This window comes from Protopterus annectens, chromosome 1.part0 (genome assembly GCF_019279795.1).
Source record: "Protopterus annectens isolate FY-2018-M chromosome 1.part0, PAN1.0, whole genome shotgun sequence".
Lineage (NCBI taxonomy): Eukaryota > Metazoa > Chordata > Ceratodontiformes > Protopteridae > Protopterus > Protopterus annectens.
In genome coordinates, this window is record NC_056725.1 from 1294459651 (window position 1) to 1294487106 (window position 27456).

The following is a 27456-nucleotide window of genomic DNA, read 5'->3' on the forward strand; positions in this document are numbered from 1 at the left end:
TATATATTTTAAAAAATTCTATGAATCTAGTATATTTATTTAAAAAGTAAAAAACTCAAAGACATATACTACACTGTCTAATTACGAATGATTGATATGATTAAGGTGTATAATATGAATATTTTACAGCTATGTCAAAGTACTTAGGTTCCAGTAAAACTATGTGGATTAGTTAATATTTCCAGTTGTAAGGACTTAGCCCTTTCAGTGTTGCTGATAGTTATTGGTCATTTGGCTCATGCAACTGAAAGGATGAAATTCATGCCATTTGACTTAGTAAGTATATAACTACAAACTTTCTATTGCGATGTCCATATATTAACTACAATAGAAACCTATATAAAGGTATTGCTTTGACATAGCTTAATTGATCTAGTGTTTAGTTTGATCTGTGATATTGTTTTATTTATTGAGATAGAGACCTATTCTGAAACTCGCTAATAACTGAATAGAAAACTTAAACCTTAATTGAATTTTAAATATATGTTGCATCAGTAAACTGCAGAAATACATTTAAGATGTAGAATAGATTATTTTATTGTTTTGTGAAAAAGTGTGAAAAAAGTTAAAATTCAATTGATGTTGTAAATACAATTGCTGTTTGAATATTATTAGTACTAATATCATACTGTTTTGGCACAATTATAAAACAAAACAGAGATAATTAAATGTACCTAAACAATTGGGGGGGGTATACAAATTAACTTGAAACTGTATTGCATTGAATGTCATGTAAATTACAACATGATTTTGAAGTAATACTGAATGTTAAAATTAAAATGTTGTTCTTTCAACCCAGAATGGAAACAAACTTACATTTAAAATTTAAAGCATTAATACTATGTTAAATATGCTACAAAGAATTTGATATGTAGATAACAATACTTTCATACACATTATTACATATTTATCTGTTAGCTGATTATATTATTCTTTTAAACTATGTAAATAATATTATATTGATTTTGAGGTCAAAGAGAGATTAATCTAAACACTATTCACAAGGTTAGAAGGTTTGTTTGGGTAGTATTATTAGCCAGGCAAGGGGGGTATATTACCTCATAGTGACAGGGAATGTATTATATGAGTTGAAATAATAAGTTTAGTAGTTCATTTGTTTTTTTTTTTTTTTTGTAATGGTTTGGTGTCTACAGGTAAAATACTTAATATATATATATATATATATGAACAATATGAAATCAAAACAATTCTGTAAAATAAAAACAAGAGTCAAAGTTATTTCCATAAACTGTTATACAAAATAAACATAAAATAAAATATGAAATGTTTATCCATAAATATTAATGGTCTGAACAATAGTAATAAGATGAGGAGTTTATTCAAATATATAAATATACATAAACCACAAATAGTATTCCTACAAGAGTCTCACTTGTTAGATATTGATATAAACAGTATAAATATTAATAACTACACTGTGCTAACAAGCTCTCAATATAAACAAAAGAAAAGAGGGGTAGCCATTTTAATTCATAATTAAATCATATCTCCTAAAATAATTAACATCTATCATGATGCATCAGGTATGTTTTGTCTAGTGTTTATGGAATTGAATAGAAAAGTTTATACCTTAATAAATTTATTTTGGATACCAGGACTTGGACTACAATTTGAAGAAATAATTAATTTAACGAAAGGTAGCCTGATAATAGCAGGAGATTTTAATTGTATAACAAATGATAAAGACTCTGATTCAAAAACCACAAGAAGAAAATTACCTACATCAAAGGCACTTTTAAAATTCACAGACACAATGTGCTTAAAAGACAAATGATTTTGCTGACCCGGACTCATTAATTTATTCCTTTTACATAACAACAGCAACTCTCAAAGGCATAAAACTAACTCTAGAATAGACAGGATATATATATATATATATATATATATATATATATATATATATATATATATATATATATAAAATTATTTAATAATGAAAATTGATAAAGTTAAAATAATAAATTCTCCACTATCTGATCATAATTCACTAGTTTTTAAGATAGAAGTTAAGCGCATAGATACAAATCCCATCACAAGAATACCCTCTTACATCACAACATTAACAGACTTTAAAGAATTCTATGAAAAAGAAATTAAAGCTTTTCTTGATTTGAACACAACAGAGGACATCTCAGAAATATATATTTGGGACTCATTAAAACTATATATATATATATATATATATATATATATATATATATATATATATAAAGTATTATTTTGGTACATTAATAAAAGGAAAACCTAGAATACAGATATGTTAGAATTACAAGAGAAAGCTGATAAATTGAAGCTGGAAGTTCAAAAAGGAAACATAGATTCAGCTCAAGAACTATTACAAACTAACAATAAATATGCAGAAATATTACATCATAAGATTATGATTAATTTGGAAAAGATAAAACTAAACTCTTATTCCATTAATCCAATGCATCAAAAAAATTAGCAAATAGAACAAAAAAAAAATAAAATCCAAGCAAATTAAAGAAATATATGTACCTAATACTAAAAAAGTAACAGATTTAAATAGTATTCTGGAAGCATTTAGACAACAATATAACTCTGATAATTCTTTAAATTCTCAAGAAATATCTACGAAAGATATGAAAAATTACCTTGAAAATAAAATACTTACTAGGCTAACGAAAGTACAAATAGACACTATAAATAAACCAATTACAATGACGGAACTAAAAATCACAAATTAAAAACTTAAAGTAAATAAAGCACCTAGCCCAGATAATATATTACCTGAACTGTATAAATTAATACCTAATCAGGCTATAAGCAATGTTAATTATATAGATCAATATCATTATTGAATATAGATTACAAAATGTTCATGGCAATATATGCAGACAAAATCAAGCACTTTCTCTCCATGTTAATCCATGAAGACCAGACAGGTTTTATTAAGGGAAGAAATACCTATGACAATCTTAAAAGAATTTTATCACTCATAGATTTTACTAAACATACAAATCTCGATTTAAACATAATTTCCCTAGATATTAACAAGGCCTTTGATTCGGTTAACTGGATTTTTTTAACATTAGTTTTAAATACATATAATTTCCCCATAACTTTCAATACCCTCATTCAATCATTATATAAAGAATCTATAGCATATGTTAAATTAGGATCATATAGGTCAGGACCTATACAAATCAAGAAGGGAACTAAACAGGGTTGCACTTTATCACCACTGCTATTTGCATTAATAATAGAATCCTTTGCAAATCAAATTAGATCAAACAATAACATTAAAAGAACACACATTAACAAAACATTAAACCTTAAAATACAACTCTTTGCCGATGACATACTTCTAACCCTGTCAGACACTAACAAATCTTTACAGGCATTATTCATAGGTTGGTACTAAGTTATTGGCCCTAGGGCCTATACAAGCCTAGCTATAACAATTCCCTGGATATTTCTTCCCACAATATTTACTTCCCTGGACCCCTGTCTAGCAGGGCGACTGATGTGATCCCTGGGGTGAATTTCCAATGTCCCATCCAATTGTCAAGGTTCCTTTTGAAGAGGGCCAAGGAGGCACTCTGTTTGACATGTATGGGCAGTCTATTCCAGAGTATGGGGAGTGTCTTGGTCAGTAACATATCCCTCCAACACATTTTGTTCATTGTGATGACAAGGTTTAGATCCCTGGAGCGTGTGGCTCTGAGGGATTGGGATTTCTTTAAGTGAAGCATGTCCAACAGCTCAGGGTTTGACATGGCCTTGTATGTTAAGCAGAGATAGTCTCTGATTAGACAATATGCCACAAAGTATAGCTGGAGTTTTTTTAGACAGTCAGCATAGGGCATCTGCTTTAGGCCTGTGAATCTTTTAGTGAGGTATTTCTGCAGCCTTTCCATCTGGTGCAGATGTCTTGTGAGGTACATAAACCAAACGGTGCATTGTACTCTAATGTCTAATGAGGGATGAGTACAGTGGGACAATGACCTCCTTTTTTCTGGAAGAAAAGCCCTTAGTGATGAGGTGTGCCACATAGATAATTATATAAAAGAATGTCAAAGTGTCTCAAACTTGCACTTTAATGAAAACAAAACAAAAATCTCACCATGCAATACCAAAAAGAAATATATAAGCAAAGAATATTCCAGATATATAGCAAGAGACAACAAAATACTGTATTTAGGTATAGATTTACTTGAAGATTTAACAGATTCACTTACATAATTAAAAAAAACACTAGATAAAATACAGCAAACAATATCTAACGAACAAATATATGTTTACAATGGGAGACAGATTATATCTTATTAAATCAATCATCTTTCCCAAAGTACTATACATAATACAAAGTTTCTCATTGCCACCTCCCAAGTATGTCATCCAAAGATTTAACAAAATAAAATTAAACTTCTTATGGTTTCCAAATAAATCCTGAATTGCTTTAAATAAGTATTTACCAAATTGGGAAGGAGGAGGAATTAATTTACCAGACATTGAGACATACATTTTATCATCTGTTATCAAAACTATAACCTTATGGTTAAATACTCACTACATTCCTATTTGGAAACAAATACATGAACAGATTTATATAGAACTTAATCAAAGTCATATACAGGATTATTTAACTATTGTACCATCACCCCTTATCTGGATGTTAAAAGATCACCTAGTAGGGGGAAAAATAAAAACAATAAATTACCATCAAAATATATAAATACTACCCTAAAAACATTTAAAACATTTATAAACAAAGTCCCAAATGTCAATTCTTTTTTTTTCTGACTCTACCAATAGCATTTACACCCGCTATCCTTGATACATTTCAAACACAAAAAATAAATACATTAAAGAAAAGTTCAATAAACTATTGGTATCAACTAGTAGAACAAGAGAAACTATTAACAAATTATCAAATAATTAACAAGTATAACATAAATAATGATTCATGGTTATTCCTGCAAAATCTAAGGCAATATCTTATAAATAAAACAGAACAAATGCAAACAACAGTTAGACAAAATGTTCCTAAATTCATTGATTATTTTATTATAATCGCAAAACAACCTTATCAAGGAAAAGGCAACCTATCTAATATTTACAAACTTGTTAAGAAAACAAAAATCTATTACCCAGAAACATACTGGAATTATTACTTACAGATAAATAATCACCCTCCTAGTGAAGAAGAGAAAAAGATTATCTTAAGATCCTCAAAACAATCAATATTATCAATATATTGGAAATTATTTACTTGGAGACATCTAAACAGAAATTTTTATTCACCACATAAATTAACCAAAATATTTGCTAGTGAGGACCAATGTTGGAGATGTCAAATCAAAATAAGAGCTGACTGGCATATTTTCTATGAATGCAAGTGTCTCACTTTGTATTGGGAAAATATTAATTATTTTCTCCAAATTGCTTTTAATAATTATCAGTTAACAAAATCAATGATTCTATTCAACTCTCCCATCCCAGATTGTGTGCCAAAAAATATTTCAAGATACTATGTTTATTGATGGTAGTAGCACGCAAAATTATCACCATTCACTGGAAAAGTAAATTTCTCCCACATTTAAGGAATCTAGAAACTTGTCATTAGCAGTTGAACATATGGACATATCTACAATGAAGAACAGAACAACCAGACATACATCACTTTAAAACTCTTGGATGAAAATATTAACAATGTTTGAGAAAAAGGACAAAGATTTATGAAATAATTTATTGTTCTTTACAATGTATTTAAATGTATTCAGAGTTTTGCCTGTATAGACACTAATGTATATAATTAATGTTAAGAGATTATGCGTTGCAAAATTGTACAAATGTTTTTCTTTCAATTTGAATTTATGTAATGTTTGCTGAATTATCATATTTAAAAAAAAACTATAGTAAAAAAAAGAGTCTGTTAAACTAAACTACAATAATTTAATAACCACCATTAGTGAACCAATCAAAATATGGAATAAAATGTTCTTTACAATGGAGGACAGGTTCTCTTTAATTAAAATGATAATTTTATCTAAAATTTTGTTTTATATACAATCATTGATACTACACCCTCCCAAAAACTTATTTAAAGAATTAGATTCCATGCTACTTAAATTTTTATGATTCCCCTTAAAACCTAGGATTGCATATAAATGGCACATTAGAGCTTACACACTAATGGGATAGCATTCCCTAGCTTAGATATTTATTCCAAATCAGTTATAATTAACATCATATTACATTGGATCACACCTACCTATATTTCTGGCTGGAAAACAATACATGAGATTCATATAACTGATGTCAGAACTATAGCAAAGCAGTTTAAGGAACAATATGGAATAAGTAAAGTTCATTGGCTTTTACATGAATTTTGTTTATTTAATAAGAAATATGATAATTTTTATGGCACTAATCAAATATTTAATAACTTTAAAAATATAATTGATTGTAATTACAGTATTAAACAATTTCTATTTCTTATATTCCCTATAGCATGCTCCCGATTGCCTAGATTCTTTCAACATTAATACGATGCAAAAATTAAAGGAAAATAATTTGATATTCTAGCATCAGTTTATTGAAAATAAGAGTATTAAAACATTAAATTAAAATTCAAAGACATGCAACTGGAGCATTTCTCCCTGGGCCTCCACTGAAAATTGGCTACGTTCCAAGTCAGACTTTCCTGATTAACAAATGTTAAATAAAAATAATAAAAATAAATCAATACATAAACTATTTTTATGTAGCTTTGCTAATACTCAAGGTGGTTGTTTATACACTCATTACTGCAGTTTATAGAAAACAAAATAAGAGTATCAATCAACCTACAGACTGAATCTGGATCTATACCTAGTTTGATTCAGCTATTTATTAGGTGTCTTGAAAAGACAGATAATCAAAAATTAAAGTATCTCACCTATCTATAAGATACTAAGATAAGACACTCTAAAGTCTGACTCAGATTTTTGGAATTACTATGTAAAGATTAATGGAGAACAAGTATCTGATGAATCCAAAATATTGTTATTGAAGTCTATGTATACATTATATTGAAGATCGTATACATGACAATTTATGAATAGGAGTTTCTATACTCCACAAAAAATAAATCTTATACTCAAAACAGTGAAAGTAAATGTTGGAAATGTGATGAATTACTAGACGCCAGCTGGGTTCACATGTTCACTGAATGTAGAAATGTTCACTACTGGAAAGACTTCAGATATTTTGTAAATGCTTTATGGTCTGATAACTGTCATATTTCTAACTCACTAATCCTATTCAATGTTCTTATGCCTAATGTAATACCTAAATCTCAGATTCAGTTACACTAGTCAATTCTTGCAATTGCCAGAAAAGTTATTACTTTGAACTAGAAAAGTAAACAAGATTTGATGTTTATATTAATTTAGCAAAAGTTGTTTGTAAAAAAGAACTGCAAACCATTTGTTATAAAACTCATAACATTATTCATAACACATAGCACGGCAAAAATTGGAAAACCTTTTGAACAAATACTGATAACTTCTCATAGATAAAATGATTGTTTAACGTGGATGAATGTAAATATTGTAAATAGTTTTCTTATTGTTTTATTGTATTTGTTATATGTACATTTGCATATGTTTATAATGAAAACAAAATAAAGTTTTTGAAGAAAAAAGTTTCTGGTCACCCATTATTCTCAACAGGAGAGCCACCATTAGAGGTAAGTTACAGTAGAGTTTAACAGATAGGTAGCATTATCAGTGTGCATGTGTGTTTGTGTTGTACTGCATTTGTGAGTGTATGTAGATTTATAAGTTGTGTAAGGTGAGCATGTGTGTGCAAGTGTGTGTGGTGGCCATAGTAGTGGAGTTATTTAGGGGCTAGGGAGGGTATATGCATGACTTTGTCTGGGTAAGGGGTGTGTGTTTGATGTACAGTGACTGTATGTGGGGTAATGTCACTGTGTGTGTGTGTGTGTGTGTGTGTGTGTGTGTGTGTGTGTGTGTGTGTGTGTGTGTGTGTGCGCGCGCGCGCGCAAGTGTATTTTGTATGTGTATATGTGGATGTGTGTGGGAGAATGAATGAGGGGGTGCTGTGCTAACATGATGCATAGGCCACCAGCATTGATTACTCCAAGGAAAGCAGAAAAGCAGCTGTTAGTGCTTGTGGTAATCACAGAGTGATTCAAAGATATATTATGGTTGTGCTAACAGGCCCTTTTTACTGCAGCCTTATTGCACATGCCAGGCTTGTCTTTGAATCCTTGTCTTTGTTTTGGTCTGATAGCTATCCCAGACATAGTCTCAATCAAATTAACAGGCTCAGATACTGATCTATCAGAATTCTTGCAGTCACAGTTTCAAAGGAGGCTATGTCAAACCATAAGCAATACTGCAACTTAAAAGAGAGAATGGTTGTTTTTTGTTGCCATCATTTCTGCATTTGTTCTGTTTTTAGATTCTGCTTTACCATGATGATTTTATATCTAAAATAACACAAATATACATTTAATTATAATTTGTATTTTGCATTATATTTTTGCATTGTAGTTTGCATTATACTTAGTTCTGCAAGTTTAATTTAAGTGAAATGCTTTTCTCTGGTTGCTTAAACCAAAAGAGAAACATAAAATTTTCTTTCAGCAGTCTTCAATTTAATCTACAGGTGAATTACCTTGCCTAGTATAGTTGCATTGATGAATATAATACTTACATTTCTAGAGAACACAAAGTATAAAAACAAAATAAATTATGTGCTTTCTAAACCAAAATAATATGAATTGTATTTGGAAAGGGTAATAACTTCTGGTGGTTGGGGAGGGGTGACTTAATGGTTAAGGTATTTGCCTAACAGGGTGAGAATCAAACCTTGTAATAGTCAGCAGCACATATAAAATCCAAGAAGATGACAAAATTATATCTTTCCAGTAGCTCAAAAAAATTTTCTTTCCCAGCTATAACTTCTTTTCATAAACAACCTTCTTTAACTAGCAGGTCATAGATTTAAAATCTTGCCTTAGTGCTTCACTTTTTACATATCAGGGTTGGTAATCATGCATGTAATTTTCTGAACTGTGAAAAACTGCAATTATATGATATAAAATAGTGAGTTTTGCCTACCTTTTCAATTTTTGCTAAGAAAGCATCAATGAAATCTCTTTTCTCAGATGGATCATATGTTTCTTTGTGTTGCTTGATGAAGACTGACAAGAGCTCTTCAATTTTGCATTGAACTTTAATAACTTTTCGATGAGGTCCAGGAAAATGAATAGCCCAGGGGATTTGATTTAACGCCTGCAGTACAAGAAAAGAAAATGACAGATGAGACAACATAAATAATGCAATGATCGAGACTGATAAGAGTATTAAATGTGAATTTATAGTCCATGACTGATGTTGCAGGGAAAAAAAAACAGGGTATTGACTATACAAGAGTATGTTATTCCAGTGATTTATTTTATCTTTAAATGTTTTTGTTTTGGTTTTATAATCTTGAAAATTGACCAGTTATCTAACTGTTTTCATTCGCAGACCAGACACCAGGGTGCAACAGAAAATAGAGTATGATAGATGCAAGTAATAAAAAAATGTAAACAGAATAGTGCGGTACACAACATGAATACTTGCAGGTGCTTTCATGTAATACCATAGGAAAATGTTTGAAATGTCTTTGTACTGCACCTGCTTTTGTTGAGAACAGTATATCGCACTGCACTGTATGACAGAACTAGAATGACCGAAGAAGAGAGGCAAGAGCTTAGTTACATAGTAACATATATTCAGTATTCATAATTTTCATACACATAACTGTGTTATTCGAATATCACTTGCAGAAATACATAAAAATATGATAGTCACTATTAGTAAGATATGTACACATGCAAGATTTCTATGAAAGATGAAATATGTTTGCCCATTTTATAGGCTTAGTGTCCACGCAAAAAAATAGAAAACCTATGACTTTATTCCAATTCTTGTATACAGTACTGCTACATTCTTAGCTGATCTTATGTATAACAGAATACTACCGGAGGAAAAAAGAAGTTATGCACTCACCATAATGTTCCATCTGTGTTCTTGCCTCTCATTTGCTCTTACTCATATACCAAAGCCATAGATTCCAACATCTGAGCTCCTCCCCTACCCATGATGCTCCTTTCCTCCAAATCCCTCAGATCAAGTTTGCTGCAACCTAGTACATTACAAAATCAAAGCACCCAAAGGCAAGAGACATTACTTAGGATAAAGGAATCAGCCAAGCTAGGACATTTCAGGAGCTCAAAAGAAACAGAAGTATCTGTCCAAAGCAATATCTGTTAGGTCCCTGAAAATACAGGGGGATGGAAGGAGGGAGGGAGGGAGGGAATGTTGAAGAGCAAATGAGAGGCAACAACACAGCTGAAATGTTATGGTGAGTACATAACTTCTTTATCTGATATTGTTGTCTTTATTTGCTCTTCAACTTATGGGACTGAGTCCCCAACTACTAAAGGAACTTGGGAGGCCCTCAGAAAGGATATTCTGGAGCATAGAGGAACCAAAATATGCCCTAGAAATAATGTACAGTTTGGAATGGGAAATAAAGGTATAATAGTTAGACGAGGTAGCAGTTGCACAAATTTCATCTATGGGAAGTTTAGATCAAAAAGCTAAAGAAGTAGAAACAGATCTGGTAGAATGGAGTTTAATATGGCAAAGTAATGAACTGCCCTTAGGGAAGAAAGCAAGTTTGACACAACTGGTAATCCAATGGGCTAGCATAACCATAGAAAAGTACAGTTTTGTACCTACCATAAATGTAGATGTTCGAGTGCTAATACAGCTGCAGTCATAACAGATGGGTTCTCCTGCCGTCAGGCGGGTCCTCGGTCGGCCGAATTCCAAAGTCTAGGTCCGGCGTCGGTTGTCGTCGCCTCTTCCCTGACGTGAGTGCGACAGGGGTATAAAAGAACCAGCCGACGCCATTTTCTTCAGTTTTTCTTGCCCCAGATGTCAGGTGCCCCCAGAAGGAAGGCAATACATAAAATTATGTAATAATGCAATGCAATATAATCAAAAAACAGTAGTTGCAAGCAAATACACCATAAAAGAATACCCCTAGAGGGGAAGGAGGGAGGGAAACCTGGACTGCAGCTGTATTAGCACTCGAACATCTACATTTATGGTAGGTACAAAACTGTACTATGTTCATCGTGCATACAGCTGCAGTCATAACAGATGGGTAGAATCCCAAAGCTAATAAAGGGGTGGTAGGCACTAGGTGGAACTAGGAGGAGCCAAAATGCCCTGCAAGACTGCAGTGGCAAAGCCTGCTCTAGATTTGGAGTATAACGGTAGGTTGTAGTGCTTGGAGAAGGTATGCACAGAACTCCAAGTGGCTGCTTCCAAAATATCCTTGGTAGGAACTCCTCTGAGGAAGGCTGCAGAGGTGGCTGTGGCTCTGGTGGAATGAGTTCTAATGCCTGTAGGCACAGTTTTGCCATGAAAGGAATAGCAAAAGCGTATGCAGTGGGCTATCCATTTTGAAATTGTCTGTTTGGAAATTGGCTTTCCTTGAGCTCCTACCACATAGGCCACAAGGAGCTGTTCTGATTTTCTGAAAGGTTTTGTTTTGTCCAAGTAATAACGCAGTTGCCTGTGGATGTCCAAGGAATGTAGTAATCTCTCCCCTTTGTTTTGAGGATTAGGATAAAAAGTAGGTAAATGTATGGCCTGATTTAGAGCTACCCTGGATACCACTTCAGGCATAAAGGACGGGTTGGTTCGTAAGGAAACTCTGTCCTGATGAAAGATGATAAAAGGCTGTAGAGCCATGAGAGCCTGTAGTTCTGAAACTCTATGAGCTGAAGTGATAGCCAGAAGGAAAGCTGTTTTCCAGGACAAATATTGCAAATCTGATGAGGCAGCCGGCTCAAAAGGAGGCAAAGTCAGTTTTTCCAGAATGAAATTAAGATCCCAAGCAGGTATTGGTTGTTTCCTTGGAGGTCTTAAATTCTTAGCCCCTCTGAGGAACTGTCTTAATAGAGGGTGAGAGAATAAAGGTGGATCAGTGTTGTATTCTGCAGAAATGGCTGAAGCATGGATTTTGATGGAGGAGAACTAAAGTCCACTGCTTAGCAGTTCAGCCAAATATTGTAGAATTTGAGGTAAATTCAGTTTTCCAGGGTTCTGGCCCTTTTTCTCATTCCAGACACAAAAACGTTTTCATTTTGCGGAGTAAGCTTTTCTAGTTGATGGCCTTCTCGCCTCCAAAATGACATCCTGCACCTCCTTGGAGAGTAGGGCCTGCTGTGATGCTAAGGAATCTTCCATGCGGCTAGACTGAGTGTTTTTAGCTGACTGTGAAGAGTTTTGAAGCTGTGCTGAGTCAGTAGAAGAGGCATTATAGGCAGGGTCCATGGTGGGGAATGCGTCAGGCTCCTCAGGAGTGGGTACCAGTGTTGCCTTGGCCAGTCCGGAGCAATAAGGATCATCTTTGGTCTGTCTGCTCTGGTTTTCAATAGGACTTTGGGCAGCAGAGGAAGAGGCAGGAAGGCATAAACTGTCATTGATGTCCAACTGAAAGAGAGAGCGTCCACTCTCCAGGCCTTTGGATGGAAGATCCTTGAGCAGAATTTTGTCAATTGATGATTTTTGTGGGAGGCAAAAAGATCTATGTCTGGCCTTCCCCATTCTTGGATTATTTCTGTAAAAACTTTTGGATGCAACTTCCATTCGTGTGGATCTGTCATATTCCTGCTTAGGTTGTCTGCCAGCGTGTTTTCCTTGCCTGGCAAGTACTGTGCTTGTAGTTCCATTTGTAAGTCCATGGCCATGTTCCAAAGTGACATGGCCAGTCTGCATAGGGGATAGGAATGTGTTCCTCCCTGCTTGTTTATGTACCACATAACTGTGGTGTTGTCCGTTCTTATCGCCCCCCAGGCGTAGTCCGAGGCGTCTGTTGTGATGACTTGATTTGCTTGAGGCTTGCTGAATGGAAGACCTGTGTTTGTTTGACATGCTTGAGCCCACCACAGAAATTCCTTTTGCAGACATGGAATTAGTGGTATTATTGTTTCCAAACTGTGGCTGTGTTGAGACCATATGTTTTTTAGGTACCATTGTAGTTTTCTTATATGCAGCTTTGCACATGGGATTAGTAAGATGCAAGATGCCATGAATCCCCGAGCCTGCAGGATTTTCCTTGCAGTCAGCCTGGTGCAATTTGCCATTGTTCTGAAATATTGAATTAGTGCTTCTCTGGCATGAGGTAGGCCATCTGGGTGTTTGTGTCCAAATTGGCACCCAGGAAAATTATCTTCCGAGAGGGTATTAGCTTTGATTTCTCTTTGTTGACTGTGTATCCCAGAGAGTTTAATAACATTATTACATAAGCCAGATGTTTCAGAAGAATGTGCTTGCTGTCTGCTTGGATCAGGCAGTCGTCCAAATAAGGGTATATTTGTATCCCTTGAAGTCTGCAGTAGGCAATTACTGATGCCAGGCATTTAGTGAATACTCTGGGCGCAGTAGATAAGCCAAAGGGCAATGCAGAGAATTGATAATGGATTGAACCTGCAAGAAATCTGAGGTATCTTCTGCAATTTTGTCTGATTGGGACATGCAGGTATGCCTCCTTGAGGTCCATTGTTACCAGCCAAGACTCCTTGCCCAGCATGGGAAGAAGTTGCTGTAGAGTGAGCATCTTAAATTTTGGTAGGAGTAGAAATGTGTTTAGGATAGAAAGATCCAAAATAGGTCTCCAATCTTTTCCCTTCCTTGGCACCAGAAATAGCCTGGAATAAAAACCTTGACCTTGTTCGTGTGTAGGTACCTTTTGAATAGCTTTCATGTTTATAAGATCTGAAATTTGCTTTTGTGCCTCTGCCCTTTGATTGTGTGGCAGGTTTGGCATGCCTCTCATTTTAGGAAGGGTATGAAAATGGAATTTGTAGCCTCTGTTTATAATGTCCAGGATCCATTTGTCCTTTGTGACAACATGCCAATTTTTTGAGAATAGTGCTAGCTTTCCTCCTAAGGGGGCTGCCATTTGAGACCTGGTTGGCATGCAAAGGGGAAAGTCATTGGGTTTGCTTTCTGAAAGATTGCGAGTTGTCCTCACTACCTCTTTGTGTAGGAGCTTGCCATTGTCTGCCTCTGTACAATCCTTGTGATTGTCCTCTGCCCCTCGGGCGCCTGTATCTGCCTCTTTGGGGTCTGTCTGTGGCAGGAAAGGACCAGTTTTTTGAAGGCCAATTCCTACTAAAACGTGGGGGTTGAACCTGCAGAAATTCTTTCACAGTTTTCATTGATTTAGCCTCTTCCTCCATTTTCCATAATACTTCCTCAGCATTTGCCCCAAATAGTACATCCTTTTGAAGAGGGGCGTCTAGTAATTTAGCTTTGACATGATCAGGCAAGGCTTGTTCCTTGAGCCAGGCATGCCTATGTATGACTGAGCCTGTAACAGCAGCTCTACATGAGGCCTCTAGAGCATCAAAACCACATTGTAAGGTATGTTTACCCACTTGCTCTGCACTATGCATCAAATCCTGCAACTCCTTCAAATCTGGTTGTTCAGGTTGTGATATTTTACTTTTCAATTGAGATAACAGAAACTGTTGGTATTTTAGCATATGAAACTGACAGTTTAAGGCCCTCATGGATAAGGTAGCCGAGGTATATACCTTTTTTCCCCATCTTTCTAAGGATCTGGAATCTCTCTCGGATGGCAATGGATTTTTGGCAATGGAGGCCTTAACTCCCTTGGGCCCCTGTGAGATGGTTTCTAGGTCAGCAGCATGGCTTTTGTATAGAAACTGGTGTGAGTCAGGAACCCTGTAGTACCTGTCAGGCTTAACTGGAGCTGGAGGTAGAGAATCCGGGTTAAGGCAGGCCTCCGAGTAAACATCATCTAGGACGTCCAAGAGAGGAGGTATAGCCAGAGGCCTGTGCTGGGGTAACAAAAGAAATTCCCTGAGCCTTTTCTTGGAATCTGAATAATCCTGGCCTTCCCAGTGGAAATGTTCCCTTAAGGTATGCAAGGTTTCCCCAAATGAGTAATCCTCAGGGGGGGATACAGAAGGAATAGACTCCTCTGCATCAGAGTCTTCAAAAGGGGAGTAAGACTGTTCCTGATCATCAGAGTGTTCTGAAATAATGGAGCCCTGATCAGAGGAGGGGGAATCTTCCTCCACTCTGGGCCTTTTGTCTGGAGGTGGCTGAGAGCCTCTGATTAGAGTAATTAAATCCTCAGCCATTTTAAGCATCTATTTCTTAGGCATGGGGCCTGAAGATGGGCCCTGTGTAGCTGGTCTTTTAGGGTGCATGGTTGCTTTAGACTTGGTGAAAGCCTTGATGGAGAAAGAACAGGAAGGTCTGAAGACACCTTGAGTGGAGGTGGACCTGTCCACATTCTGTGTTTCAACTCCAAGAGTGGCTTCGGTATCTGTAGTCGGGGTGTGGGCCAAGGAGCTTGCGACCTCGGGTACAGGAGACACCGCCAAAGATGTGAGAACCGGACCATGTGTAGCCGGTTTTGGCGTGATGTCGGTAGAGGCCGTGGACCTCGAGTGTCGGTCCTTGTCTTTGCGTTTTTTAGACAAAACCAGAGTCGGAGTATCCGACGACATAATGTAGTTAAAAGCTTTCCCAAAAGAATGCTGGGCGAACTTTGCCTGACGCTTAATAGTGTGTTTGTTGAATGTAGCACAAAAGCGACAGACCGAGACGTCGTGGTCTGGGCCTAAACAAGGTATACAGAGGGAATGGAAATCCTTATGCGGTATTTGCTTCCCACAAGAAATACAATTATTAACTTTGTCTGACATCGGTCTGAGGCAAGAAAAGTTTCCCCAACGGGGTACTTAGCTTTTTAGAAGACTTCGGTTTCCAAATTTTTCGTAATCTCAGGAGCTGGCCGACCGGCACTTGCGAGCTGCTTCTGCTTCGGGCACCGCGGGGCAAGAAAGACTAAAGAAAATGGCGTCGGCTGGTTCTTTTATACCCCTGTCGCACTGACGTCAGGGAAGAGGCGACGACAACCGACGCCAGACCTAGACTTTGGAATTCAGCCGACCGAGGACCCACCTGACGGCAGGAGAACCCATCTGTTATGACTGCAGCTGTATGCACGATGAACATCAGCTTTACCTAATCTGGACTTAGAAAAGATACAACAAATTGTTCAGGTCTTTTGAATGTTTTGGTTCTGTCCAAATAAAAGCGTAGTTGTCTATGCACATCCAACGTATGGAGAAGATACTCTCCCTTGTTTTGAAAGTATTTGTATTTAAGGTAACTGTCTTTGTGGAAGATCTGATAATGGAGGTTTGCAAGACAAAGCCTGTAGTTCCAAAACCCTCTTAGGTGAAGTGATAGCCACTAAGAAAATAGTTTTCCAGGTAAGGAACTTCAAGTTTACCTTCACTGCAGGTTCAAAAGGGGATGAGACTAAAGCCTGAAGAACTAAGGTGAGGTTCCAAGGAAGGACAGTGTTAGAAAAATATGTATTAATATATGTTTAGTGCTTATTAGAAGCTAAAAGAGTTAACACATTTCATTCTATTTTATGTAAAGCTTAATTCTGTATGCACCTTGACCTAGTATTTGCTAGCACAGCAAAATTCATGTTTATGCCTTTTGGAAATGTTCTGAGAAGCAGGTGATTATCTGCTGGGTCAGGAAAATGAATGAATAGTGTATGAATAGAACAATACTGTTTTCCATAATATGATTGAATATGAATAATCAGCTCTGTTCGTCTTATGAGAACATGCACAGCTGCGGAAAAGAAGAGATACATGAAACAAAAGACTGCTTGAAGAATCTGTACTTGCTTTGTGCTCAAATTAGCTATAGTACCTTGAATGGTAACATAACATAGTGGGAAGCTGTATCAAACCAGTAGTCACCAAGGCCACGTTGTTTTTCTTAGGAAGTTTTTCATAAAATTGATAGTGCAAGCAGAAAATCATGGACAAACAGCTGCTATGAAGTAATGATGTTAAAACTTGTGATCTGTTATGTCAGCTTGGTAGGCAATGTCTTGTTAGAAAATGTATAAAGATGACCTTACTTCCTGATTTTAGTTAGACAAACTCTGTATTAGCACGTTTTTGTCTCCTTGCTGCAAGATTAAAGTGCCTTAACCTGAACCTGCCGTGTATTGATCTTTTTGAAGTTTGTTTTTACTTTGACAGATTGGTCCTTCGGACCGGAAACTGTCGCTCTAGCTCAGGTCAGATGGGACCGGTGGCATGAAACCGTATGGAGAAGAGGCCACATCGGTTCTTCTGCTCTGAAAGACCTCTGACTGAATTGTCATTCAAAAGAGGCCAGCCACTGTTTCTGATCTGCGATTGGAGGACGAGTCAACGGTTCCATCAGTGAGACGGTCAATCACGGAGGCTCAGGTAAGGAGGAATTTACCTTTTCTCTGTTTCAGATCAGGGACTTGTTACAGTATTTGTTTTTGTCAGGGAGATTTTATATAAATCAGGGACAAAACAGATTGCTGTCTTGTCATAGATCAGGGAAACAGGATAGGTAGGCAGTTATTCTAGATAAACTGTGAAAAAAGAAAATCGGGGTACCACGTGATAAGAAGGGTTACGTAACAATTTCTAAGTAAGTTAAGACAACATGGGAAATAAGTGCACAAAAAGATCCCGAGATCCGCCATTAACCGAAGACGTGAAATATATGCAATTACAAAGTGCCGATAACGTTAGGTACTATACAAAATGGGTTAATAAATACAAATTTGATGGCAAATTAGACAAACCTTCACTTATCAAACTTGTCAAACAACTTAAAACATTCACAAAAGGTCAGGTAAAAAAGCAACGCCAATTGGGAGTTCCTCAGGCACATAGGTGGCTTGAGAAAACAAACCGCAGGGAACAAAAGATTAAATATTCAAAAGCAATGTTTTTAGACAAAGAAGACAATAACCTAGTAACAGCATCAGCCCCTCCGCCCCCTCAGCTTCCCTTACCAGAATATGAAGCGAGTGGACAAGCTGATCCACCTCTGCTATACCCAACTGTCCCTGCGAAATCAAAACCATTTGTCAGAGATCCTGTCGAGACCAGGTCTCGAGGGGATATTGAATTGTATGAAATAAATAAAAATTCACGAGCTATGAGTGAAGAAGAGATATGTGCACTCATAGAAGTACCAAATCCACAGACAGGACAGGACACAACTCTTCTAGTGTATAGACCGTGGACACCGGAAGACATCCGGAAAGCCACAGAGGGAATTTCCCATCTGAAAGTTAATTTTAGAAAATTCCTAGAAGACTTACAGGGCATGAGGTTAAGTTACCATTTAAATGGAGAAGTAGAGAAAGTAGTCAGACAAATTGTAGGTCCAGATTGGCACATGATTAGTGGCAACTGGAATCTCTGTGACACAGAACATAAGCCACTCCCACATAGCAACGCAGAGCTGGATAACAGAGTGAAAGGTCTGACAGACCGAATCTCTGAGAAATGGAAGCCTAGGGCTGACTGGACTTGCATCAATCAATGCATCCAACAGGAAGGTGAAACTGTTGATAGATATTATGCTAGATTATTAGAGTGTTTAATAACCATTGTGGAATGCAGGTACCTGAAGACCAAACACATGATTCCCCATATGAGCAACAACTAAAGAATGCATTTTTGAAGGGTAGTATTGCACCCATAAGTCGTTTCATTACGAAGCACATGGTAGATCACTGTACAAGTAGATTACAGTCATTACTTGAATATGCGAGACATGCCGAAAGGCATTTTAATAGCAAAAAGAAAAAGAAAACTCAAGTATTCGCAGTAGAAGACAGGGCAGAAGTCTTTGTAGTACACTCCGGGAAGAAGGGTAAGAAAAATGCCCAGGGAAACAAACAATCTGATAAGCGATCAGAGGAGTTTGAAGAGAGAAAGAAGAGGGGTGAATGTTTTAAATGCGGGAAAAAGGGACATTTGGCAAGGGATTGCAGGCAAAACAAAAAAGTAGCCACGGAAGATAAGGAGGGTGAGGACTGACTATATGGTAGTCAAGAATCACTAGAAGGGGATAACCAAGAAAAGACAAATGCAAATGTGATAGAAGGAGTAGAGAATGTGATAGAAGACATAGAGGAAGTGCAAGAAATCACAGATGGTGAAGAAAACAAAATTTTAGACTTGGCATTATTGAGCCTAGAGCTCTATTTAGCAGACACAAAACCGGAAGTTACACTTCTGCTAGAGGGGAGGGAAGTTAAATTCCTGTGTGACTCAGGGGCTTCACGGACCCTGATACATACTTCCAAAATACCAGAAAATTCAGAATCACTCGATTATATATTAGTAAAAGCAGCTAATGGACAGCTGTATCAGGAGCCACTCTCCCATAGCATAGCAATAACTGACCCTGTTTCAGGGATGACCCAAAAGAGCAAAATTGTTGTTTCTGCAAAATGCCAAGTAAATCTTTTAGGCAGAGATCTTATGCAGATATTTGGCATAGCAGTAGTTCCAACTATGCAGTGTATGGAAGCACAGCGACAAATGGATACTTTGGTGGTGCGACCGGAGGGTGAAACATTTTATTGGTACAGCCAGGACTTGGTTACGACTGGTCCAGGGGCAGTAACCGAAGAACTGATGAACGCAGCCATCAGTAAATCCCCCTCCCTTGACACTGATAAACAGCATTTGTTGCATTGTACTCTATATTACTGTAGCATACCAGGACCTGATAAAGAATATGAGCAAGAACTGTTTAGAAACCATGCTAACAGATTAGTATTGCGTAATACGTACTGGGACACAGAAGGGAATAGTGTAGTTAGCTGTTCATTGCCCCAGGAATTCCTAGCACTTTATAAATCTAATCGATTACCACATGTTAGTTTAACTAAAGACAAGAATGTGAAGTGGGCAGACCTAGGAGAAAAAGTCACAAGGTGGGAAAAACAGACAGAATTAGAACTGTCAGAACAGGGAGTACAAAAACAGAAGTTGAATTGGATAACACAGACACACCCAGCTGTGCACTTGCAGGCAAGTGAGGACAGCTGAGTAGCACTCTTACTAGAGGAAGAAGAAAAAGCCTTACGAGGCATACCAGAGACTCTCTGGGTAACAGGGAAATCAGATGTAGGACTTATTCGTACAGCAGGACCAGTTACTATCACGCCAAAGTCAGCATTTAGACCTCAAAAGAGACAGTATCCCTTAAGAAAGGATGCAGAAGTAGGAATCAAACCTATAATAGCAGCCTTACTTAAGGAAGGAGTATTGATAGAATCTCCCGATTCGCCATGTAATACACCCTTATTTCCTGTTAGGAAAGCAAATGGAGAATGGCGTATGGTCCAAGATTTACAAGCTGTAAATGATGCAGTTATACCTAGAGCACCTACGGTGCCAGATCCACACACCTTATTAAATGATTTGAAGCCTCAACAGAAGTATTTTTCTGTGGTAGATATTAGCAATGCGTTTTTCTCGATACCGATACACCCTGACAGCCAACATTGGTTTGCATTCACATTTCAGGGGAAAAGGTATACATACACGTGACTACCACAGGGATATTGTGAGAGTCCAACAATATTCGCACAGGGAATGGAAAGTAACTTGGCGGGATTTATTCCACCAAATGGCAGCCAGAATTTACTTTATGTAGATGACATTCTGCTGGCAGCCCCCACCCAGCAAGAATGCAGAGAAGACACCATAGCATTATTACAATTTCTAGCCACTCAAGGACACAAAGTAAACAAAAACAAACTGCAGCTTTGGAAAAAGCAGGTTAAATACCTGGGATATGTAATATCCAAAGGCGGCAGAATATTAGATGAAGACAGGAAAACAGCAATATTACAAGCACCCAAACTGACCAACATGAGAAGCACTTCTCTCATCTCCAGAACATTTATATGCAAATTGGTCTCTGGGGTGGACCACATGCCTCTAACTGCCTGTCCCAGATAATGCCACCCCCCCCCCCAAGTTGTGAAGCGTCTATGGTCACAGTGGCTAAGGGAGGAGAAAGAACAAAAGGCCAGCCCTGGACAAGGTCGTCTGATTGCATCCACCAGATGAGAGACTGTTTGTATGCCTGACAGATCCTGATATGGTAGTTCAGAGCATAATGTAGAAGTGACCATTGCACAGCTAGGTTCCACTGAAGCACTCTCATATAAAGGTGGGCTAAGGGTACCACAGTGATTGTCATCACCATGGACCCCAAGGCCTGAAGAACAAGACTTGCTTGAGGCAAAAGAGTATCCATAATCTGCCTGACATGAGAGCTAGGACTGGAGATTCTATTGGGAGTAAGAATTGCTAGAGAGTGAGGGGTGTCCATATGAGCACGAATAACGTTTATGACCTGAACTGGAACCAGATTAGATTTGTTTGGATTGACAAATATGATGAAGGTTGAGGCTAGCTGAAGTAGGCATTTTCTAGCTTGAAGTCATTGATGCCTAGTGGGAGCAGTTTGGAGCCAATCATCTATGTAAACAAACACCTGGAATCCTTGCAGTCTTAGCTGAACTGCCACCACTACCATCCATTTGCTGATCACCCTGGGGGCTGTGGTGAGATCAAAGGGCAGTGCTTGGAATTAGTAGTGATTAGCTCTCAGCCTGAAGCAAAAATACCTTCTAGAGTGTCTATTCATCTTGATGTGATATTACGTGTCCTGAACGTTTATAGAGCACATCCAATCGTTCTTCTGCAGGAAGGTCAGAATGGACTGTAGCATGACCATTCAGAACTTTGAGCTGACAACTGATTTGTTGAGAAGTGTAAGATCCAGAATGGGTTTGAGGTCCTCCAGTTTTTTGGGCATGAAAAAGAATCTTGAGTAAAAGCTGGATTCGATCTGGTCTGGGAGGATGCTTTGGATGACTCTTTTTGAGAGCAGCTTCATAATCTCTGATGCTGCAGCCTCCTGCTGATTGGGTGGAACATCAGGTAGGATCTTCCTTTGGGGAGGTTTTTGGGAAAAGGGTATAGAATAACCTCTGGATATAATCTTTAACATCCAACGATCTTTTGTGATGGCTTCCCAGGCTGTTGGGTGTAGAGACAAATATCCCTTGACTGCCTCCAGAGTAGAACAGTTGGGCTATCCTTTAGGAAAGCCGAGAGACCATGTACAAGAAAGAATCTCAAGACCCTTGATTCATTGGACCCCTGTCTGCTGCGAGGGCAGTGTCTGTTATTATAACCGTTTCCCCCTCACTGCCTCTGAGAGAAAGGTCCCTTGGTGAATCCTGGAAAGGACCATGCGGCTTACGGAACCCCAACTTCTTATCTCTATGCTGGTTCCTGGAAAAGGACCTTTGTGGGATAGAGAAGTGCATCCTGACAGCAGACAATGTCTTTCCATCCTTTTCACTTTGGGAGAGTGGGTCTTTAACCGTCAGACCAAAAAGAGTTGCTCCATCGAAGGGAGCATTGACAAAAGATGCATTATAGGGTCCCAAAAAAATTACACAGCCACATCCATGCATGGTGTCTGACTGCAATGCCTGATCTGGCCACCTGTGAGGCACCCTCTGCCGCATGAGAGATTAACCTCATGGACATATTGGAAACAGACTTGAGGGTGGCCATTCTCAAGGAACAGGATTTCTGTTCCTCATCAGACATGGACCTTGGGGCCAAGCTAGAGAGTTCCTTAACAAAGTTCCTCTGTAGCCTAGTTACATGTGCCATGTGGTTCAGCACTCACAAAGTGAAGGTTGCTAAAGCATAAATCCACTTTCTGAACCTGTCCAAAGACTCCTTGTTAGGGGGATGGACAGTGGTGCTCTGCTGGGCTAGCTTCTTTCTGGTGGCAGCTGCAACCACCATGGCATTGAAAGGAATCCTTTAGTCCAATGTGGTTGATCAGAAGAAGCACTAAGGATCTTATCAGGCCACTTAGGGATTTATACCACTGTGTCTGGTTCCTTCCACACCCTGCAGGACACAAGGTCGATAAGGGGGTTCTCAGGGGGAGGGCACACAAGAAGTAGATGGGCCTGACCCAAAGGCTTCCAGATACACTGATTCCTCTGGATTAGGGCTTTTGGAGGACCAACCATCCTTTTGAAGTATTTCCATGATGTCTCCAAATGGAGACATAGTGCCGATGCTATGGCTCTGACAATCACTAGGCTCCAAAACAGTCAGAGCCAGGTGAGACAGGGAGACCTTTTGGAGTCGAGGTAACTGTACCTGTTGGCTCTGATATCTTGGCTCCAGTACCTGGACCTGGTAATTCCAAAATCCAGGGTTGGATCAGAGGAGGAGTGATTGGAGTTTAGGCAGGGATGTTGCTCACGGATCCAGGAGGAGATGAAGCAGGCAAGATCCCCAGTTGGATTTGTGCCTTGAAGAATTTCACCATCATACTGTTCACCTCAACTTTGGAGAGACTACAGGAAGACCTAACATAGGAAGCCACTGAAGCAGGCCTGGAAGAGAGCCTATGCTACTGCAAGAGAGGGGGCTTAGGTCTCAAAGACACTGACTCGGGGGAGAAACCACGGCTCTAGAGAGGAGGGGAGGCTTGAATGACTGAGGACCTTGGAATGTTGGCGGGAGGATCCCCAGAGTGGCAAAATCTGCTGGGGGATCTCTTTGTGCTTTTTAGAGGGGGGTTGAGCCCCTGAAATGGAAGGGGTGGCTGAAAAGGAAGAACTTGAAAGAAGCCCCTTAAAATGAGTTTGTTCCGGTCAATGAGTGTCTGCTGGTTAAAACTGGCACAGATAATACAAGCAGAGTCAAGATGAGCTGTCCCTAAACAAACAACACACTCAGCATGTGCATCAGAAAGTGGGATCTTATGTCCATAAGCACTACACTTTTTAAACCCAGCAGGTTCAGGATCGGCCATACTCTAACAACAACAACAATCGCAACAGTAAGGAATACAAAAAAACTACAAGCAAACTGGCCTGAAAACTACACACACCACTAAAGAAAGAACTATTGTCTACTTTTTTTGTTTTAATATACTAGAAGACAAGGAAAAATATATACTCAGAACAATGAGTGAAACTTATTTCCATGTTAAACAGTCTCAAGTTAGCCTGATGAACTGGTTCAAATGGAGAAAGTGTAGCTTCTGTAACACAAACTTAAGATCCCAAGGAGAAGCCACTTGTTTTCTGGGAGGCTTCTTATGCAAAACCCCTTTTCATTTTCACATGAAACTACACTGAAAGAGGAGGTCCATGGGCAGACATGCTGAAATGGCTGACAAATGAACTTTGATTGAGGATTAATAGGTGCATTATACAGGACTAAACCCTAGCTTACTGAGCACGTCAGAATATCCACAGCCAGAACATACCTCCTATCTTCCCTGCATGATCGTTCCCAAATTTTTACCAACTTAAGTAAATCAGACCTCCACAACCTCAAGACATGTTATAACAAAATAGAGAAATTCGCCTCTAACCTACCTCACAAGTCACATCACTGCTCTGCTCTTTACTGTCTTAATTGAAATGAACTTCTCAACTCACTATTAACCAACTATTAATTGCCCATAAAGCCATTTACAAACCTGATGATTGCCCTGCCCTCACTAACCTTGTTCATCTTTATACTAACCTTAGGTCTCTTAGATCTTCTGACAAATTACTGCTCAATGTCACCAAGACTCTAAACCATTACAGTGACTCCTTGTTCTCAGTTAAACTAGTTAAAATCTGGAACTCACTTCCCCAGCATATTCTAACTCATCCTGATACTCACAAGTTCAAACAACTTCTTAAACAATATTTGCCCAAACAATGGCTATGTTCCTGTACATCCCCAAGATAATCGGTATGTTCTTTACCCTGCCCTATAACAATCCATCTTTACCTTCTCCTGCTATGAGCTGTCATCTGTCTACATCTATTCCTTACAACTACTCAGCCATCATGCAGCCCTAGCAATATAGCAACAACTCAATCCTAAAAGATGAATAACAAAAAAGCTGTGTTTTCTCCATTCTATAGACATGTATATGCTCTAATGTTGCTTAGCTGTAATCTTTTAAAATTTGTAATGTTAATAATCAGTTCTCTCAGTATTTATAATCCTAATATGTTCCTTATCTACATATATGCTCCTGTGTTACATTCTTTGTTCATTTCATACGGTATGTCAAACCCTTTTTCATTTCAATTTAATTAATGATATATGTAGTTGTGGAGCTTTTCTACCCAGGTCTCCGCTGAAAACGGACTTCTGGCCTAGTTGGACACTACCCGACAAACAAATGTAAATAAATAAATTAATATAAGTCATAGGATAGAAACTCACATAAATACTGTAAAACCAGAAAAACACCATCCCTGAATGGATGCTGGTTCTTTTGTTGACACCAACTAGAAAACATTTTGCATTTGCTAATATATGATTTTCTAGAGGCTTTCTTGACTCCATTAATACATGCTGCACATATTCAGAAAACAGGAGCCTAAAACGTATTAGGACCCTAGCACCAAGACAGTCAGTTGTAGTTGCTAGGATATGGAATGTACCAAACACCCTTAATGTTGTGTGAGTAAATTCAGCCTGTGAGGAACCTGGTGGTAATTGCCCTTAACCAATTTCAAAAGAAGGGAGAACTGCTGTTGCCTGGGACAAAAGGAGTCTCTATAATAATCTTTGAGAATTCCTTCTGAATCTTCAGAAGTACCCTGGAAATTAGCAGAAATTAGCAGAAAGGTTCGAAAAGCACATAGGAACATTCATGTCCAAGGAAAAGATAATGTATCTGTCTTCTATCCCTTTATGCAAGAAGCCCTGAAACAGAATTTTGTCAGCTTTTTGTTTAGAGAGGAAGAAAAAAGGTCTACCTGCGGTGTTTCTCACAAGTGGATCAGATCTTGGAAAATCCTCTGATCTAGTTTCCATTCATGAGGGTCTGTCTTGATCCTGCTCAGCTTGTCTGCTAAATAGTTTTACTCTGATGGTATGTTAGATGCCAGTAGAGTGAGACCGGGCTGTAAAGGTATATCCCATACTAACATGGTTGGTCTTTTTGTTTGTTTACCACATCAATATGATGTTGACTGTAAACAACTGAGGATGCCCTGGAGACCACAGATGATTGAAAGAGTTGACAGCATTTATCACAGCTAGCATCTCTTTTATGCTTTTGTGTTTTGGTCTCTTTTTAGTCCCAAAGACCCTGCATTTTTATGCTCATTGACATTCCTCCCCAAGCAAAGTCTGGAGCATTTGCTATTGCCGACTGCTTTGGAACAGGAAAGGCTAATGGGAGACTTGAATTCTGAGTGATTTGATGTCACCATTACATGATCTCCCTTTTTACAACTAATAAGACTGGAATTTGAAAAGTCACTGGGTGTTGATGCTGGAACCACAGATATTTCAGACATCATTGTATCTTTCTTAACTGGAATATTCAAAGAGGTATCATAAGAATCATGGATGCCATGAGACCCAGAATCTTGAGGAACTCCCTAGCTAAGACAGGTCTAAGTGGAAAACCTCATCTAAATATAAATATATTTTTCCTGTGGAAGAAAAGCTCTTTGTACTGGGGTATCCGGCAGATACATTCCTGTGAGAAGGAGTCAGAAAAAACTTCTGAATGTTCTCTTGAAATCCCAGCCTGTGAAGTAGATCCCTGACACTTTGAAAAAGACTCAGTAAAGATAAGCATGACATCTAGATATGGAAAAATGTGGTCAACCTGCAATCTGCACTGGACTATCACAGGAGCTCGACAGTTTTTGAACACTCTTGGAGCAGTGCAGAGTCCAAAGGATAAGGCAAAGAACTGATCATGTGATATAAACACACAAAATCTTAAGAAATGCCTGGAACCTGGATGAATATGAATATGATGATATACATCTTTTAAATCTAAGGTTATGAAGAAACTCAAATGAGGAAGAAGGGGTAACAAGGATGTGAAGTGAAAGCATTTTGAACTTTGGCATTATCACAAACTGTTTCAGGAAAGAAAGAAAGATCCAACATTGGTCTCCAATAATTTTCTTTCTTTGGCACCAGAAACATTATCAAATAAAGTCCTTCCCCTATCACAAGAGTAGGAGGAACAGCTTATATTGCTACATATATTGTACAGTATATATTGCAAGAGGAAAAGAGAATAATTTGGTCTAATGGATGAGGAAGAATCCCTTGGAATGAAGGAAGTTCCATCCATTGCCATCTGTACCATAGGTGGATCACATTCAGGACTCATTAGTCTGAAGCAATCTGTTGCCAGAAAGAGAGAAATGAAAATTCTGACTTTTTGGAATGATTAAGGGGACAACCACATTTCAAGGGGCAACAAGGTTCATCTTAAAGTCATTCTAACTTATTTGGCTGTTATGTGTTCTGTGAGATCTCGGTTTTCTTCTTTAATGATGAGAAGATATAGCAATAACTGAAGACTACTATATCATTAATAAGAAGTGAGTCAGATAAGCAGGTTAAGTGGTATAGAGGGATGATGTAGTGACTGT

The 27456-nt window shown here is 37.9% G+C and overlaps 1 protein-coding gene across 1 annotated transcript in view; it reads right to left on the reverse strand.

The window, feature by feature from the left end:
* LOC122797693 (cytochrome P450 2D15-like) overlaps window positions 1-27456 on the reverse strand; it is an 807038-nt gene that overhangs the window by 396823 nt on the left and 382759 nt on the right. Inside the window, exon 5 of the mRNA XM_044066231.1 lies at window positions 9117-9290. Within this exon, the coding sequence (XP_043922166.1) occupies window positions 9117-9290 (174 nt within the window). The remainder of the gene's footprint in view (window positions 1-9116; window positions 9291-27456) is intronic.